Source organism: Zootoca vivipara, chromosome 4 (assembly GCF_963506605.1).
Source record: "Zootoca vivipara chromosome 4, rZooViv1.1, whole genome shotgun sequence".
Taxonomy (NCBI): domain Eukaryota; kingdom Metazoa; phylum Chordata; class Lepidosauria; order Squamata; family Lacertidae; genus Zootoca; species Zootoca vivipara.
In genome coordinates this window covers 90,063,697-90,083,338 of record NC_083279.1, presented here as the reverse complement: position 1 = coordinate 90,083,338, position 19,642 = coordinate 90,063,697, and the positions used below count along the sequence as shown (strand labels likewise).

The 19,642-nt window shown below is 45.2% G+C and overlaps 1 protein-coding gene across 1 annotated transcript in view; it reads left to right on the top strand.

Annotated features, from left to right (window-relative positions):
* Positions 1-2,406: 2,406 nt before the first annotated feature.
* The window catches only part of TMEM135 (transmembrane protein 135), a 158,942-nt gene continuing 141,706 nt past the window's right edge, over positions 2,407-19,642 (top strand). The window contains exons 1-3 of the mRNA XM_035116527.2: positions 2,407-2,712; positions 10,453-10,580; positions 14,638-14,730. Coding sequence (XP_034972418.1) covers positions 2,572-2,712; positions 10,453-10,580; positions 14,638-14,730 — 362 coding nt within the window. The 5' untranslated portion in view covers positions 2,407-2,571. The remainder of the gene's footprint in view (positions 2,713-10,452; positions 10,581-14,637; positions 14,731-19,642) is intronic.

Below are 19,642 nucleotides of genomic sequence, written 5' to 3'. Positions count from 1 at the left end.
TCATGTTCTTAATCTCCCATTGTGAGTAAATGGTTTCCACCTGGCAACCACACCCTGTGCCAATTAAATTCCCATTCGCTGGGAATTGCAGGTGCGCAGAGTGTTGTGCTCATGTGCTGCTAGAGGGTTTCCGGTTGGCCGTTTTGAGAACAGCATGATGAACCAAATGGGACTTTGACCTGGTTCAGCAGGCCCCTCTTATTTTCTTAAATGATGTACCTGCATTTCTCAAGGACTTCCCAAACGCTCTCCTTTTCAGCAAAGGACAAAACACCTTGCAACCAACCAACCAAACAAACAACAGACCACATGCCGTCTTAGCTCCTACACTTTCTGCATTGAATTTCCCTCTAACCTTTTTAACAATTCCCTCACCCCACCCAAACCATGTGTATACACATTCCTGCAAACTCAGGATTGCACTTCATGCAACTGATGAAGTGAGCTGCAAAAGCTTATGCCAAAATCAATTTGTTATTTAAGGGGCCGCAAGACTCTCACTTATTTATATTTGCAACCTGCTCTTTATTAAGAATAATCCCGGAGGGAGGATTATTGCAAGGCATTGTCCTCTTCCCGCTGCTAGTGTCAACATGTTCGGAGCATAATGTTTATGGCATGGCGGTTTACAAATAAATCTGATGATGGTTTGTTGGCAGGTGGTAGTGTGTGAGTGCCACATATCTTGGTGGTGTTTTTGTGTTGGGAGTGCAGCTAACAGGGAAAGGGGCTTTAGATTCGTTGCTCTTGCATTATAGAACGCTGTTCCATTGATAATGAGAGATTCAACCATTCTGTGTTGTAGATATTTACTGAGGACACCCAGAAAAGACGTGTGGATCTGCATCGAACAAGCCCAAGCCCAAGCATTTCCCCAAGCAGGGGAAATGTCTTGAACGGAGGGAAATGATGGCCACATCCTTCCCCAAACCTGGAAGATATTCTCCCAAATCTCAGACACAACAGAGGATGCTTATGAATAGTCTGGTGCGATGTACTCTGCACATGGGCAGAAACTGTTACTTCCCGTTTTCAAGACTGTCCAGCCAAAACAAATATGTTCTGTTGTGCTCTGCTGTGTGCCAGTCTAAATGAAACAATCTTTTTTGTCTATTGGTCCAAATACTTTGTTCCTTTACTTTAGAGAATAGAAGTGATAATGAGTGTTTAAATTGATTTTTTGGGAAGGAAAACCACATGCAGGTTTTCCCCACATTTAAAAAAAAATTTTTTTTTAGTGTGCTTAGTTTATTGGCAACAGATGTGCAGGTGTCAACAATACATGAATTCCAAAACATACGTCATGTGGTACCGTACGGCTTAATTTCTAAATGAGGTCAATTTTGTCTGAAAATCATACTTGCGCTGTCTTACAGAAAAACTCTTTCCCTGTCCACAGATAAGCAGAGATTAATTGATTTCCTGTAGAAAGGAGACAGTGGTACTCTGCACATGCCTAACAGCACACTTTCCTAAATAACTGCTGTTCCGATGAGAACAGCAAGGTTAAAAATTTCAGCCCTCCCAAGTCAAAATGTTGCCAGCTACAACTGGTGCGCGCACACACATGCATGCATATGGATAAGAGCGTGGGAAGGCAGAGGTTAACAGTGATGAATTCCAAGCAGCATTTCAGTGCAATGCTCCAGGGCACAAACCTACGAATGGACCAATAGCCTGAAGTTCAAGACAGGCACAAATCTGCCAAGCAAGGTGTACCTGCCATACAGGGGAGGCTTACACGGTTCCTGTACTTCCTTTAACGAAAGGTTAAGCACAGTGGATGACTATTTTAACCCTTCTACCCAAAGCGGGGGTGAAGGACACAGACATCGCGTTCAAGCCAAAGGGGAGCTGTAGCCAAGTGCTTGCTTATGCAATCCGCAAGCAGATGTCCTCGCAGCCTTCTGCTTGCCTGTTTCCACCAATGCAAGCCTCAAGGCACGTTTTTCCCCTCTTTGCATGGGCTTGCATTAAGTACTGTACTGTTAGGTAAGGATAAACTAAAGGACCCCTGGACGGTTAAGTCCAGTCCAAGAGGGCATATATTTCTTATTTCTTTTTTCACGGGCTTGCATTAAGTACTAGGTATATATACCCACATGCTCCTTTTAAACAAATCATTTCCGTGGGCCTGCATTTAAAGACACACAGACCACCTTTGCTCCTTCGGCTGCTCCTCTTTGCAAAAACATCAACGTGCATCATTGCAGCCCTTGAGTGACAGCCCGCGAGGCCCAAATGACAGAGAGAAGCGGGGCGGGGGGGGGGAGAGCGAGAGCGAGAAGGAGCTCGTGCCTCTCAAGCTCGCGCCAACTCCGCCCAATCCGCAGCCCCGGTGGTGAAAAGCCGCCTCCGCATTGGCTGCCGCGGCTCACGCGAGCCGAGCCGGCAAACCGCCCCTCGGCCCGGCCATACACACAGAGCGCGCGAGAGGCGGTTGACCGCGAATAACCTCGGCGGTTTGGGCCGCCCCGCGCGACCTTTCTCCTGCATTGGCCGTGACGCGCTTGGGGCCTCCCCCTCCCCCCGCGCCCCCCTCCGCGAGAGAGAGAGCGGCTGCGGGCCAAGATGGCGGCGCTGAGCAAGTCCATCCCTCACAGCTGCTACGAGATCGGGCACACCTGGCACCCCCACTGCGGACGGGCCTTCGCGGACATCACCCAGGGGGCGCTGCTTGAATCCCTCCGCATCTACGGGACCCTGTACCTGGTGAGGAAGGGGAGGAAGGGCCCACCCCCCTCTTCTCCTGCCACCCCCGGTGGGGAAATGAAGGGAGCCAAATAAAATATTTGAGGGCCCCCCCAGTGGATGGGCACTGCCATTCAAATGGTGTGTGTGTGTGTGTGTGTGTGCCCCCCCACGTCTTGGCATCGATTATGCGGGGCAGGGCTTGCTTGCTCCTCTCTCCCCACCCCCAGATGATAGGTATAGGTATATAGGGAGAGGGTGTTGAAATGACCCCTTGGAGAGGAATGGAAATGGAGGACAGGTAGGCGGCAGTGGTGGGAAGGGGGAAGAAGCGGCAGGAAGGATTTGTAGGTATGTATGGATCTATAGGGAGGGTATTCAAATGGTCCCTTGGAGAGGGATGGGGATGAAAGACTGGTGGCGATGTTGGGGTGAGAAGCAGGAAAGATATATAGGGAGGGTATTAAAATGATCCCTTGCCAGACTGGTGACAATTGTGGGGTGGGAAGGATAACTCATTCTGAAGCTGACCGGACATGGGTTAGAACTCAATGTCGAGCCTACCAAGTGGCGATAGTGACGGCGAAGAAGTCACCATCATTCTGCCCGGACACTGAGGTCCAGCGCCGAGGGTCTTCTGGCGGTTCCCTCGCTACAAGAAGCCAAGTTACAGGGAACCAAGCAGAGGGCCTTCTCGGTAGTGGCACCCGCCCTGTGGAACACCCTCCCATCAGATGTCAAAGAGAAAAACATCTGCCAGACTTTTAGAAGACATCTGAAGGCAGCCCTGTTTAGGGAACCTTTTAATGTTTAACAGACCATTGTATTTTATTTTTCTGTTGGAAGCCGCCGAGAGTTGCTAGGGAAACCCAGCTAGATGGGCGGGGTATATATAATAAATTATTATTATTGTTGTTGTTATAATAATAAAATGGGTTATTGAAGAGGGATGTGTGGCAATTGCTGGGTAGGGTGTCAGTTGATGGCTGGAAAGGGGCAGAGGGGGAGGGAAAAGGATACCACTGGGAGTCAAATATTTGATGAATCAGACCAGTTCATCCAGCTTTCTGACTGTAAGAGCTGTTTGACAGTGGGATGGACCAGAGGTGGTGGATTCTCCTTCCTTGGAGGTTTCTAAGCAGAGGTTGGATGGCCACCTGTCATGGATGCTTTAGTTGAGATTCCTGCATTGCAGTTTGTTGGGCTAGATGACCCTCAGGATCCTTTCTTACTCTATACAGTTCTGGTGGAGGGACATTCCCAGGTCTACATGGAAATGCTGGGGAATTGAACCTGGGATCTTCTGCATGCAGTACAGTTGTTTGGCTACTGAGCTGTGGCCCAAATGTGTTGGAAGCTGACCCATATCAAGTCAGACCATTGGTCCATCTAGTTCAGTATTGTCCATGCTGACTGGCTGCTGTTCCCTAGGGGTTCAGATGGGGGGAGCTTTTCAGCAGATGAAACTTATCATTACTGCTAGAGTTGATGTGTGATCCTGGTTAAGATTTTGAGTTTAGGAAGCTGGGGAATGTAGAAGGATGCTTTCTTTCAGATCAAACTTACCAGCCCAGCCCAATATTTAGTCTGACTGGTAGTGGTTCTTCAGGATCTCAGGCAGAGGTCTTCCCCAGCTTGCTACCTAATCTTTTTAACTGAAGGTGCAAGGGACTGCATCTTGGATATTTTTCATGCAAAACATCATATGCTTTGCTGTACCACTGAGCTGTGGCTACAGTGCATTTGCTCATACAAGCAGAGTTTGGTTCTAACAAATTTTTCGGCATGTCATTGCCTGCATTGCTTTTTGACCCTTGGTCATGGTGGATGCTCCAATAGTGGTAGGCACACATGAAGGTTGAAAGATGAGGGGGGACAGGATCTGGCTTTGCAGACAGAGGACCTCAGGTTCAGTCCTTGACATCTTTGGGTAAAAGGATGTAAGGTGTCAGGGCTGAGAAAGACTTCTGTTGAGGACTGAGCCACTGCTGGTCAGTACTAGATGAAACTGGCTATTAGATTAGATTGTGTTGTTTTTGCTTTTGAAGGATAATAATTAATTCATTTCCGAATGTATATGGCTGCTGTAATTACCGGTAGTCCATGTTTAGATTTCTGTATGTGCAAGCTGGATTTGCTAACACTTTGAGTGTCTTGTAAACATTTAATTAGTTTGCGAAAGGCTGTTCTGTTATGAAATAGCAAAGAGTTTGGTGCAGTTAGCAGTTACTCCCTTTGAACTTGGTAGGATTTACTTCTGAGTAAACATTCATTGAATTGTGTCCATAAACGCATTAAACTCTGTTGGATTGTGAAATCTGAAGGAAAATCAGCATGTCTCAAAAGTGTTCTTAGTTGTGTGTTTTTAAAAGACTATTATGAACTACCGTAGATATTGATCTACTAGTAGATTGTGGGGTATTCCTGGTAGATCTTTGGCACCTCAGTGATCTCTCCCCCCCCCCAAAATGGGGGGACGACACACACAACTGTGGCTTCCTAAAAAAAGCTCAACAACTTTGGTTCATCCAACAACAATAGGTAGATCACTGCCAGTTTTTTAATACTGGGAGTAGATCACAGTCTATTGGGAGTTGGATGTCCATGAGCTAGAGCAAGCCAATTCAACACCAGGCCCACAAACTGATTCCTTTGTCTGACTGTTCTTCTGGAGGAGTTCACAATACTGTACCTATTGTTTCTGTTCCTTTTCTACTTTTGGTGGGAACCTTTAACTCCTGACAGGTGCATAAACGTGGAAGTGAGAATGGGAGCATTATCCCTTATCTTCCTAGAGTTGGAGGCACATGGTCTTTCTGTTGAATCCAGCCACATTGGGAAGCTCACTGTGCCTCTGATACTTTTTCACTCTGTGAATTACTGGGGCATTGCAGGGGTGGGGAGAAGGGGTAGCATGGAGTGGAGAGATTTGTGGGTGTGAAAAGAGAGGTTGAGTAGTGGAGATGGGATTTAGAGAAAAAGGAGAATTTGTTGAAAATAGTAAATTGAAATAGGGACCTTTGGTTAGGGTAGCAGAAGGAGGATCAGACAGAAGAGGTTTGTCATGAGATGGCTGGAGAAGGAGAAAGACAGAGCAATGTGGGGTGAGATTGCTTGTGAGTCTCTCTCAGCTATTAGGCAGGAGGGAGGATGCCGGTTGGGTGGAAGAGACTGTACTGTACTGTACTGTACTGTACTGCTTCACTGTTAAGGTAGTGCTGTACGCTATTTAGGGATCACACCACAAAGGAGTGTGTCTTCTGTGGCTGTGCATGTAGGTGGCATCTTTCATGAATGAACCAAGATATTTTCTTAAAAGCAAGATGCATTAAGAAGAATTAATAATGTATATTAATAGGTTGAAGCTAGGTTTCTTTGATAATATTGGGGTTTCTTCCCAAGTGCTGCTGTTTCCCCCCATCATTTGATAAACATATGGTACCATAATTTCAGATATCACTGAAGAATGCATGGGTGAGATGATGGAGATTTTTTTTGTAACAATAGTATTAAAAAAGAGATTTGTGTGTGTGCCTGCTAAAAATGTGCTAGCAGTATAAAAGATTCCTTCAGTGGCCCAGACATGCTTATATGCCAGAGTAACATTTCAGTTTCATGTTAGACCTTCTTTACAAAATTAATTTCCAAAAGGAAAATTGTATCAAGGAGCAGGCCTAGCTTCAGGTTTTGTTTTTTAAGCCCCCTTTTCAGCTCCAGCTGGCCAGTGTTTAATTTTTCTGAAATTTAAGAGTGCAGGCACAATTAGTCAAATTTTGAATGATAGTGTATGATGTTTCTGATTAAAGAAATTAAGTGATTAGCATATTTGCCTCCCATAGAACCTCCTTTCCAGCTCTGGTTCTATGATTCCTTCAGCAACTATTTCTAGACTTCCTACAACAAGGCCTCAGCATGGTGCTGTTACACTCTGTAGGCAGCCTCTCTGGGCAGACTTTGGCCTCATTGTTGATGCTCACCAGGGGAAGGTACAAATCCTTTGGGGTCGACCCTAATCTGTGACAGTAGCCTCAGCCTGCCAATCACCTACTGATTCCCCTTCTAGAGCCTGTGTCCTCAAGGTCCTTACATAACTGCTCTTCAAGGAAGCATAATATATGTCCACATGGCCATCTAAATGGGCATCACAATTGCTCAATGAATCTCTGAACTGGGTGCCCTATTTGTGGATATCATTACTGTATATGGAGAGAGTCATCCTGCTCCTTGACGTGACATTCAGATTGAAGGTGGTCTCCATCTTCCATGGATCACAGAATCTGATTCTACTTCCTTTCTTCCCCAGCCTTCCCATTCTTTCAAGAAGGCACAGACTCAATATGTGGAGACTGTGCTGTAAGAGCCCTGTCAGACATGCTTCCTCTCTGTGTTCTATCACCCTAGATCTCTAGGTTACAAAGTCCTTTTGCACTACCACTTCCTGACTCAGACTATGCATCCATCAAGCCTATAACACACACTATTTCTCTAAGCCTCCCCACATCACAACATACCCCATTAGATCTTCAGTTGTGTGTGCAGCACTCTCCAATAACTCCCCACCTGCTGAGTTCTGTAGGGCCTCTACATGGAAGTCTGTCTCCTTTCACTAGACACTACAAACTGGGATTATTTGCTTCTGTAGAGGCGACCTTCAGTAGGAGAGCATTCCACCAAACGCTCACCTTTCTTAGATTTTAGCACTGACAGTATATTCCTGCTCTATAGGAACGAAGCTAAGGTACATCCGATTAGTGGGTGAATGTCAAAGATAATTTGGGCAAATTGGGTGAAAGTGTATTCTTTCTGGGATAGAGTGAATGAGGCATCCAGAGCTCCCCCTGCTTGCCAGTGTTATACTTTAATATGTACCGTATATTCATGTTGAATCTAGGCTCGTTTGGGACCTTTTTGAGTTATGTATGTGTGATTCTGGCAGGCTCTGAATTGCTGGCTTTTTGTTGAAGTCTGGTAAGTTTTGGTAAGGACCTAACAGAAGCAGAAGACATCAAGAAGAGGTGGCAAGAATACACAGAGGAATTATACCAGAAAGATATGGAGGTCTCGTACACCCCAGGTAGTGTGGTTGCTGACCTTGAGCCAGACATCTTGGAGAGTGAAGTCAAATGGGCCTTAGAAAGTACTGCTAATAACAAGGCTAGTGGAAGTGATGATATTCCAGCTGAACTATTTAAAATTTTAAAAGATGATGCTGTTAAGGTGCTACACCCAATATGCCAGCAAGTTTGGAAAACTCAGCAATGGCCAGAGGATTGGAGAAGATCAGTCTACATCCCAATTCCAAAGAAGGGCAGTGCCAAAGAATGCTCCAACTACCGCACAATTGCGCTCATTTCACACGCTAGCAAGGTTATGCTTAAAATTCTACAAAGCAGGCTTAGGCAGTATGTGGACCGAGAACTCCCAGAAGTGCAAGCTGGATTTCGAAAGGGCAGAGGAACCAGAGACCAAATAGCAAACATGCGCTGGATTATGGAGAAAGCTAGAGAGTTCCAGAAAAACGTCTACTTCTGCTTCATTGACTATGCAAAAGCCTTTGACTGTGTCGACCACAGCAAACTATGGCAAGTTCTTAAAGAAATGGGAGTGCCTGATCACCTCATCTGTCTCCTGAGAAATCTCTATGTGGGACAAGAAGCTACAGTTAGAACTGGATATGGAACAACTGATTGGTTCAAAATTGGGAAAGGAGTACGACAAGGTTGTATATTGTCTCCCTGCTTATTTAACTTATATGCAGAATTCATCATGCGAAAGGCTGGACTAGATGAATCCCAAGCCGGAATTAAGATTGCCGGAAGAAATATCAACCTCAGATATGCAGATGACACAACCTTGATGGCAGAAAGCGAGGAGGAATTAAAGAACCTTTTAATGAGGGTGAAAGAGGAGAGCGCAAAATATGGTCTGAAGCTCAACATCAAAAAAACCAAGATCATGGCCACTGGTCCCATCACCTCCTGGCAAATGGAAGGGGAAGAAATGGAGGCAGTGAGAGATTTTACTTTCTTGGGCTCCTTGATCACTGCAGATGGTGACAGCAGTCACGAAATTAAAAGACGCCTGCTTCTTGGGAGAAAAGCAATGACAAACCTAGACAGCATCTTAAAAAGCAGAGACATCACCTTGCCGACAAAGGTCCGTATAGTTAAAGCTATGGTTTTCCCAGTAGTGATGTATGGAAGTGAGAGCTGGACCATAAAGAAGGCTGATCGCCGAAGAATTGATGCTTTTGAATTATGGTGCTGGAGGAGACTCTTGAGAGTCCCATGGACTGCAAGAAGATCAAACCTATCCATTCTTAAGGAAATCAGCCCTGAGTGCTCCCTGGAAGGACGGATCGTGAAGCTGAGGCTCCAATACTTTGGCCACCTCATGAGAAGAGAAGACTCCCTGGAAAAGACCCTGATGTTGGGAAAGATTGAGGGCACTAGGAGAAGGGGACGACAGAGGACGAGATGGTTGGACAGTGTTCTCGAAGCTACGAACATGAGTTTGACCAAACTGCGGGAGGCAGTGCAAGACAGGAGTGCCTGGCGTGCTATGGTCCATGGGGTCACGAAGAGTCGGACACGACTAAACGACTAAACAACAACAACAACCACCTCCTTGATATCTGTCTACTAGTGGCTTGGCAGTGGATGAAAATTCGGAAGGGGCCAGCAGGACTGGGATAGCCATTAAAAACTGGAGGGAGGGATTAACCCATTAGTGCAGGCATGTCAAACCTGCGGCCCTCCAGATGTTTTGGACTACAATTCCCATCTTCCCCAACCACTGGTCCTGCTAGCTAGGGATCATGGGAGTTGTAGGCCAAAACATCTGGAGGGCCGCAGGTTTGACATGCCTGCATTAGTGGATAGATACCGCCTTTACGGTAAGGAAAGTACTTTCACAGTAAATACCCATGCTTTCTTTCTCAGAAGTAAGTCCTATTGACATAGTTAAGGATTGCTTCCAAGTAAGTGTGCATAGGATTACAATATCAAAAGACTGAAAGTTTGTTCCCTTTAATCCAGGGGTCAGCAACCTTTTTCAGCCATGGGCCGCTCAGACCATGTGGTGGGCCGGACTATATTTTTTGGGGGAAAATGAACGAATTCCTGTGCCCCACAAATAATCCAGAGATGCATTTTAAATAAAAGCACACATTCTACTCATGTAAAAACATGCCGATTCCTGGACCGTCTGCGGGCCGGATTGAGAAGGTGATAGGGCCGGATCTGGCCCCGGGCCTTAGGTTGCATACCCCTGCCCCAGAGTCGTCCGCGATTGGACCTAATGGTTCAGGGGTCCCTTTACCTTTACAATTCTATGATTCTATGACTCTAACCCATTATATTGTAAGTGCCTTGCAAAGGCAATTGAAACTAGTATAAACTTCCCAGTGGGAGTTTAAAGATGATTCTTCAAACTGGAGCACAAAGTACTTTGTCCAGTAATTAATTAGTATGTTCTATGCAGTAGCTAAACTTTTATACTTGTGTCTGGCTAAAATGTTCCCCATATGATCATAGTTTTGGAATGCCTGATACATTCTGGTCTGGAAGAAGTAGTTTAACAGCTGCAAGAAGTTCTACAAAAAATACTCATTTTGTTAGCCAAAGTTCATGAATTGGTTAGGGGTTTAATTCAAATCTCATTCTTAGAGTATGATTTCCATGTATGCTAATGTGAACTCATTGGCAGAACAGTGAAATAAAAAATGTAATACATAAACTTGAATTGGCTTATCTCTTTCAGATTGCTGCAATTCTCCGGAAACGAAAACTAGATTATTATTTGCACAAACTGCTCCCTGAGATCCTGCAATCAACATCCTTTCTGACAGCAAATGGAAGTTTGTATATTGCATTTTTCTGCATTTTAAGGTTGGTTTAACTCCATTTTACATCTTTGCGGATGGTAAAATAGCATTTTCTATAATTAATGTTGACTTGTGGAATGAAATTATTTATTTGAAGAATTTGTACCTCATTCTTCAGCTGGAAAAAAGATTTGCAGAGTGGCATACACATGCCAATAATAAGACTGTCCCTGCCTTTAAGCTTAAAATCTAATGCACACGACACATAAGAAAAAGTGATTAGGAGGAAGGAGGAAAAAGCATGCTGATAGTGGTTAGAAAATTCTTGTGTTTGTCTAGAAAGGAAGCAAAATCCTTGCAACTGCTCCTTCTGTGGCTGATGGATAGGACTAGGTTGGTCACCTCCTTGCTGTGATACTCATCTTGAGGTGCACCATCCCAGTGGTCCTTAGACCCCTGGCTGACATGTTCTGTCCTAATTCTCTATGTGTTTTTTTAAAGAGGCTACAGCTATTTTGGGATCAAGATTAATGTATCTGCTAAAATGTAACCCTCCCATCATTATTTATTATTATGTTTAGATTGCTATCCCACCCCATCCCTAGGGCTTATTTGCTGAGCTTACATTCACATATTTTCTCTATTCTGGAGATGGCAGACAAGTGCTGTTTCCTCTTTGCTAGCTAAAAAGTGCTTACTTGCCATCAAGGGTCATCCTGTGGGATTATGAAAACAAGCCCGTTTTTCTGTTCAGGAAATGTCTCTTAACTCTTTCATTTGCACAGATCAGCAGCTTACAATGAAATATTTACCAAGTACACAATCGTGTTTTGTTCTCTAGGGCAATGTGAGCTTGAGAAGTTTTTTATTGTGTTATTTCTTCCTTTCCACACAAATCTATTTGCCACTTCAACTGTTAACATTTGGAACAAAGTTGTCATTTGAGGGAAGGGGTAAGGGCAGTAATCAGTGCAAAGTACAGCAATCATGCTTCTTTCCTCTTTCTGACATTGTTGTTGCTGTTTAGTCGTTTAGTCGTGTCCGACTCTTCGTGACCCCATGGACCATAGCACGCCAGGCACTCCTGTCTCGCGCTGCCTCCCGCAGTTTGGTCAAACTCATGTTCGTAGCTTCGAGAACACTGTCCAACCATCTTGTCCTCTGTCGTCCCCTTCTCCTAGTGCCCTCAATCTTTCCCAACATCAGGGTCTTTTCCAAGGATTCTTCTCTTCTCATGAGGTGGCCAAAGTATTGGAGCCTCAGCTTCACGATCTGTCCTTCCAGGGAGCACTCAGGGCTGATTTCCTTAAGAATGGATAGGTTTGATCTTCTTGCAGTCCATGGGACTCTCAAGAGTCTCCTCCAGCACCATAATTCAAAAGCATCAATTCTTCGGCGATCAGCCTTCTTTATGGTCCAACTCTCACTTCCATACATCACTACTGGGAAAACCATAGCTTTAACTATACGGACCTTTGTCGGCAAGGTGATGTCTCTGCTTTTTAAGATGCTGTCTAGGTTTGTCATTGCTTTTCTCCCAAGAAGCAGGCGTCTTTTAATTTCGTGACTGCTGTCACCATCTGCAGTGATCAAGGAGCCCAAGAAAGTAAAATCTCTCACTGCCTCCATTTCTTCCCCTTCTATTTGCCAGGAGGTGATGGGACCAGTGGCCATGATCTTGGTTTTTTTGATGTTGAGCTTCAGACCATATTTTGCGCTCTCCTCTTTCACCCTCATTAAAAGGTTCTTTAATTCCTCCTCGCTTTCTGCCATCAAGGTTGTGTCATCTGCATATCTGAGGTTGTTGATATTTCTTCCAGCAATCTTAATTCCGGCTTGGGATTCATCTAGTCCAGCCTTTTGCATGATGAATTCTGCATATAAATTAAATAAGCAGGGAGACAATATACAACCTTGTCGTACTTTCTGACATTATCTAATAACAAAGACATCCCAGATTCTTTAATATGCTGTGAGAGAGCTGCTAATGTGCTGTAAGAATAAAATAAAGAAATGTAAGCCCAAATAACTTCCAACATTCCAACCATGGTGGTGGCGGGGGACCGGGGGGGGGGACGGGACGGGGACCATAGGTTGGTAATTCTGATGTGTATCTGTCCTGGTTGCATTTGGGCTACTTAATTGACCACAGTGCAAACATGCATGAGAACAGCATGCCCCCAGAGAAGGCTGCCTGCTCCATCTTGGCATGAGTCACTGTTCTAGAATTGCCTCTTTCCATTCAGGAGGGCAGTGCCACATGAAAGATGGAGAATGGGCTGCCAGTTCTTACACATAAACCTGGAAAGGGTTACTTTTAGAGCATGGGTAGGCAAACTAAGGCTCGGGGGCTGGATCCGGCCGAATTGCCTTCTAAATCCGGCCCGCAGATGGTCCGGGAATCAGTGTGTTTTTATGAGTAGAATGTGTGCTTTTATTTAAAATGCATTTCTGGGTTATTTGTGGGGCATAGGAATTTGTTCATTCTGCCCCCACACGAGGTCTGAGGGACATTGGACTGGCCCCCTGCTGTAAAAGTTTGCTGACCCCTGTTTTAGAGTGTTAGACAGGGAAAAGGTTTTCTTCTGATATTTTCCAAGCTGTCAAAGTGCAAATTTATCTTTGTTTCTTGGAGTGACAGCTGTCACTTCTATAGTTCAAGGAGTGAAACTGGGCATCATACTAGAAACTCATCTTTTGGTTCTTCCCAAGAACAGCATGAAAGTTGCTTTGCCCAGAGAAATTTTGTTATGAAGTTCAGAATAATTCCCCAGCCCACAAATGTTTTTATTAGGTTTCTTGTTTGCATGTGCCTACGTTTGTTATTTATGAACTAAAGGTGGGGGGAAACAACTTTTGTGAAGTTTCACAGCTTGGTTGGTTGTCTGGTTGACATTCCTTCCTTGGAGGTTTTTAAGCAGAGGTTGGATGGCATCTGTCATATATGATTTAGTTGACATTCATGCATTGGAGGGGTTAGACTACATGACTCTCAGGGTTCCTTCCACAACTCTCCAGTTCTATGATTCTATCTTTCTTGTCCCAGGCAGCCACTCCCACTTTCAAAAATAAAAATAATTGAATATCAGGTCAGTGGTATAAAATTCCATGAGAGCATTGGAAATGTAATTTACCTATTGATTTGAACTTGTAACCAACCCTATTCCAAGGACCCAAAGCAATTGCAGTATAAAATGTGCACATACAAAATATCTAAACGTAAAACAGACCACACAAAACATATGTTAAAGTCTTAACCCTTGTCACCAGAAGCCTGACCAAATTGACATGCTTTGCACTCTAGAGGAGGGGAAAACATAGGCATAAGGAAGTCAGCAAAGTGTCTCTTTTTGTGCTATGGTTCCCTGTTGATTACACAGAATAATTCCAGAAGGTAGTATTGATGCTTCTGGGAAATTACAAGGAAGGAGTTTCAAAGAAATACAGGACTCTAGGCATTTCAATCTTTTAATGTTTAAACAAGCATATTTTAATTATGTCCTTTTTATTGGGCACTAATAAACATTTTCGGCATAGGCTGGACCAGTCTACAGCTTGTCCTGTGATAACAAATATATTTTGTCACTGGGAAAATACATGTAGTGCCTTGTAACAAAGTAATCCTTTGAAATGTAGTGGATGTAAAATTGATGTTCTTCCTTGGGTGTTACAAGAATGAAATTTTATGAGGTTCTTTGATGTACTTGTTAAGAAATATGAGATGGCAATGGGCTGCTTTTTGCCTGATGCAGCCTTTGTATCTGTCATACAGGGCTGGATCCAGAGTTTTTGTTTTGCAAACAGCTCCTGCTGAAAGGAGGAAGGAGGAAGCAATTTTTGCTGGTTCTCCATTAAATCCCCTGTGCCCCCTTCCACACTCTCCTGGAGAGTACCCCAACACTGTGGAGCACACTTCTGGGAGGTACAGAGGGCTGAAGGAAGAGGAATTGGTGAAAATTACCTCCCACTGTGGGGGTTTCCTATGAATGGAATTACTCTGGATCTAAGCCACTGTATATGAACAGATGTACTCTTTTACCAGATGCTGTGTATTAACCCAATAATGTTTCTTTATGCTTTAGGATGCAGAATAACAAATATTGCACATTTTTTTTCCTCAGGAGGATACTTGGAAAATTTTATTTTTGGACTCCTGGTTTTGGCGCTGCTTTGCCAGCTTCTTATGTGGCTATTCTTATTGAAAGGAAGAGCAGGTATGTATTCATATATCCTTTACCTGCTTCCACTCTGTTACAGAAGGTGGGAGCCAATTGCATGGAGCCAAGTTGAGAATATATTGTGTCGTATGCAGCTGTCAGATGGGCAGTGTACAAATAATAAAATTATCATTATTATTAAGAACTTGCAGTGTGGATAGGTAGAATACTTGAAAAAATACATGGTGGTTTTGTTTAGGGTTGCTGGTTTATATATACATGAGTAAAAATGTGCAGCTAGTTGCTGTTAAGGTTCTGTTGTTTTCAGGAAGTTTTTCTAGAGGATAAGAATTCTCTGTTGTATAGGTCCAGGTATTCCCCATTACTCCTAGTCCTCATCCCTCTGCTCTTAATGTATCCTCAGCAATAACTGTAAACGTCATGGTTGCCAGCCCTCTGCTGTGTTTATACTGTTGCTCCTCCCAACGCTTGAAGCTGTCACTACTTAATCTCTCCATGCCTGTCTTTCTCAGGTTTGTGACCCTGCCTCATACAAATAGAATCCTTGCTTTCTTACCTCCTTGCCAAATAGCCACAATTTCATAAAATTGCTAGGAATTCCCTCCGGAATAAATGAGTGCTTTCGTGTTCTGCTTGTTCTTGTGCAGAATCTGTATGGAGTTGTGTGACTTCTTCGTGGTTAAATGATGGACTCTGCTATCTCATGATGCGATGGTTACTGACTTAAAGGCTTTTTTGTTTTTTAAAAAGGGGTTTATCCATGGCTACTCATCATGATAGCTATATGCCACCTTCAGGACTAGAGTCTTTGGATTGTGGTCGCTGGGGAAACAGCTGCCTGAGAGGGGTCTTGGCCTCATCTCCTGGTTGTGGGCTTCCATTCTGGGAAACAGGATGTGGGGCTAGTTAAACCTTTGGTGTAATCAATTATGTTCTTATATGTATGTGTTAACCTACTCTCTAATTTAACTTCATCACTTTTTTTTAGAAAAGATGTTTGTATAATGGCTGAATCAAAGAATTCTGGGGGAATTGCAACTCTGTGAGGAGTAAACTGCAGTGCCCAGGATTCGTAGAGGGAGGGGTGTGTGCTTTGAATGAGCAGTGTTACTCTTTATAGTGGTACCTCTAGTTACGAACTTAATTTGTTCCGGAGGTCCGTTCTTAACCCGAAACCGTTCTTAACCTGAAACCATTCTTAACCTGAGGTGCGCTTTCGCTCATGGGGCCTCCCACTGCCGCTGCCACGCAATTTCCATTCTCATCCTGGGGCAAAGTTCTCAACCCGAGGTATTACTTCCGGGTTAGCAGAGTTTGTAACCCGAAATGTTTGTAACCTGAGGTACCACTGTTCTTTACTTATCTGGAGTGGCGGGTTTCACAGAGGACCTTCTTCAAGAACCCTGGCTTTGTAAAAATCTGCAGAACATACAATCTGACTTTCTTGCTCCATGATTTGACACACCCTGCAGCTTTCCCATACATTGCACTGGTCCAGATATCATGAAAGTACCATTCATATTACTCCATTTGACCTCTACACATATCTCAGACGCCTGCCTGCCCTTCTCCAGTCTCCTGCTTCTCCTGAGACTCCTAAAGATGTCCTTAGGAATGAAATCCTCCTTTTCCCCTCCTGCTGTGCTCATGCTGTTCTCATCCATAGCTGCTCTTTACAACTGAAGGAGTCACTAGAGAGGGCGAAAAGGATTATTGGGAACAGGTGCAGTATTCATGAACTGCCGCTAAGGTCCTTGAAAGGAAATAGGCCTGGCAAGAAGCTGGCATAAAGAGATTGCCAAGAACTGGAGAAGGAAAATGGGCAGACTGTCTACTTTCCCCTCCCCACAGAGTTTGTTTTCGCTCTGTTGGTCTGTACCATTTATCTCTTAAAATATGAGCATGCAAGTATGGGAACCCTGCAAAATTTGCAGGGAGAGTTAATTGCAGGAAACCAGCCCTCTCTCTCCCCAGATGGTCCTCTCTGTGCAAAGGGAATCGGAGTCCTCCCTTCTCCTCCAAAGCAACTGCAGAGAGCAACGTCTGTGTCATTTCCCCTCTCTTTTCACCTAGACCATTTTGGAGGAGAACACAAGGTCAGATTCTGCCCCAAAGTGACCATTGCAGGGGGCCGGGAGCAGCTCCTTGTGTTGGCTTGGGGAAATGAGCTGTGCTTTCTTCCTTCATCCAGCACTGTTAAGCCCTTGTCCCTGCTCAGACCTAGTGCCTGCTTACTGCCCTCTTTTGCTGATAACATTTCTGCAAAGCCTCTGGCCTCATCCTGGCCCCCAGGGACACACACCGCATCATCTGCTTGAAAGTCATTCGGGGATGTGCTCTTGGGATGGAAGCAACCAGAGAAATAAATGGAAGAAGGTGAGGTACTTACTCTGAGGTGGGTGAATTTCCAGGCAATGGCCAGCAGCAAAGAAATGCTGCTGGCTGCTGGTTTTTGAGCCTCCCCACTTTCCCCAAGGGTGTATCCTTGGAGGTCCTGCGGGAGGAAAGAGCGTCTCTGAGTCAGGGGCCAGTCTGGGCCAAAGCGCCCCCCACTGCCCCCACCACAGAGTCCCTGGCACTCCTGAACCATGAGGGTTAACAGTTTGGTCTTGGACCAAATTGGGGGCCAAACAGGCTCTGTGCCCCAGAAATGGGGCAGTCCGTTGAGTAAGGGATAGGGGGCAACCCTAAAACCTCTCCTGATGCCACCAGGATGCTTACTGGAGGAGGGTGCTGGGATTGGGGGAATTCCATAAGGAGACTCCCCAGCAGGAGCCGGAAGTGCCGCTTCAGTTTCTGCGGGAAAAGAGAGAAGAGAAGTTGAGTGCTGGGTTAAATCTTGCAAGTATGTGAAGAAGAAAGAGCCTGTGAAGGGAAGTCAAGCTCTCAACCCTGGAGAGCTTGGCCCCTTTCAGCACGGCCTCAAAGGTCCAGTGCAGGACCGCATTGATGATATCTGACCTGAAATTTGGTGCTGCAGAGATGAAAGGGAGAGGGTTAGACGCTACCTCCTCCGAGTCTCCCTTGCCCCCTTCTCCCTCCTGCCTGCTCTTTCCCACCCGGAACTCCCCCTGGAGTTCTGCCCCCCCCAGCCCACCCCCCACAACCCCGTCCATGCCAAAGACACCTCCAAGGCAAGGGTCAGGGGCCGGGGGCGATCCCTGAAGTGCTCCAAGGGCCCCAAGATGTCCTGGAAGAGAACAGAGGAATAAAACCAGCTCTTTCCAGGGCCTCCGGAGGACAGCTCTGACCCCAAACACCAGGCTTGGCTTTCCTGGGGAATGGCAACCCCATGCCCTAAGCTGGCAGGGTCCTCCTCTCCGGCAGATGAACAATCACTTCCCCAAAGCCCCTCCTTCCCCCCACCTCCCTGTGGGGGTCCCTCACACCTCTTATCACTCACCAGAATGGCTTGGGCCATAGCCTGCTTGGAGCACTTCAGGGTTTGGAGCCCCCCTGAGCTCAGCTGCCTGGCAGCTCTGGATGACCCCCAGGAGGTATAGTTGTTCATCCTCCAGCAGCTACACCTAACCCCCACCCTAAGCCTACACTTAACCCTAACTACTATTCTATGTACAAAATAAAAATATATACAAAATATGCACAGATGTGCACAAAAAACAAAGAACAAAAATATTACAATAAAGAACAAAATAAAATAAAAGTTAAAAAATTAAAAGAATAAAAGAAAATCAAAATAAATCAAATAAAAGTAATAAATGAAATCAAAATCAGAAAATGAAAAAATAACAATTCACTAATCCTCCGCCTAATCTCCACCAACCGCCACTAACTCCTCTCCACTCTCCTCACTACTAACCCACAATGGCCTGCTCCAAGTCAGTGGCTTTTCAAGGAGAAGCAAGAGATGTCACAAAGGAGGGCGGGTCCTTGTCACCGTGGCAACCCCCCCCACCTGGACCTGGCCCCTCCTGAGAGGTGATGCTCCTTTATCAGAACTCAGAGGCACCTGCTGTTCCACCTGCAGCTGGGCTGCATCTTCATTTCACATCCTTCTTCCTGTAGCCCCATTTCTAAATGGAGACCATCCCCACATCCTTCTAGGCAGGCTAGGGGTCTCCATAGCGTAGGCTTCCGAAACCCTGGAGAGCTGCTGCCGGTCAGTGCAGGCTAGTTGAAGAAAGATATTGAGCAGCTGGAAATTGAGCAGAGGAGGGTGACCAGGATGATGAAGGGTCTGGAAACCAAGCCTTATGAGGAATGGTTGAGGCAGTTAGAAACCAAGCCTGATCCATACTATAGATATGGAAGATAACATTAACCAGAACTGTGCAAAACTGTGCATGTAGGGGGTAGGGAGTACTGGAGCTCAATGCCATTTTTCCAGTGATCCATGGCTGATGTGCTAGCATCTGCCTTGAGTAGATAATCATGGAGCTTCTCTCCCTGACACTGGTAGCTGGGAATAAGGAACAGGTGAGAGAGCACACAAGTCTTGTCACTTAAGTTGCAGTTGCTTGGGGAAGGATGTTGTGTTCTTTTCCCTCACCCCACCTGGGAGTCAAGAATGGTGCAAGAGCCACATTTCCTCTCTGCGGCAGAATGGCAGCTGCCTGCCCAAAGAGATGGTCTCAGAAACAATCTTCAGGCATATGGCGTAATTGGCTGCAGGCTTACGCTCTTGTTGTTTTTGCATCTTAGGGTAATGTATTTCGCCAAACTCCTCCTCCTGGAACCTAAAAGTCTTTGGAAGGTGACTACCCATTCCTGCTGTTCAGTGTTGCTGAAGGGAAAATGACACGGACTGTTAAAGCCAATTTTTGAAGAGAATACTGCTTCTGCTTGCTCCTGTTTCTAATGGTTGAAAGCAATTAAATTTTCCTTTTTTCGTTAACCGCTTTTCAGATGGTGGGCTTGATAGGGTTCCTGAAAGTTAGCTTCTTTGACGCTATCACTCCAATTGGCTTTACTGTTTCATTCCTCAAGG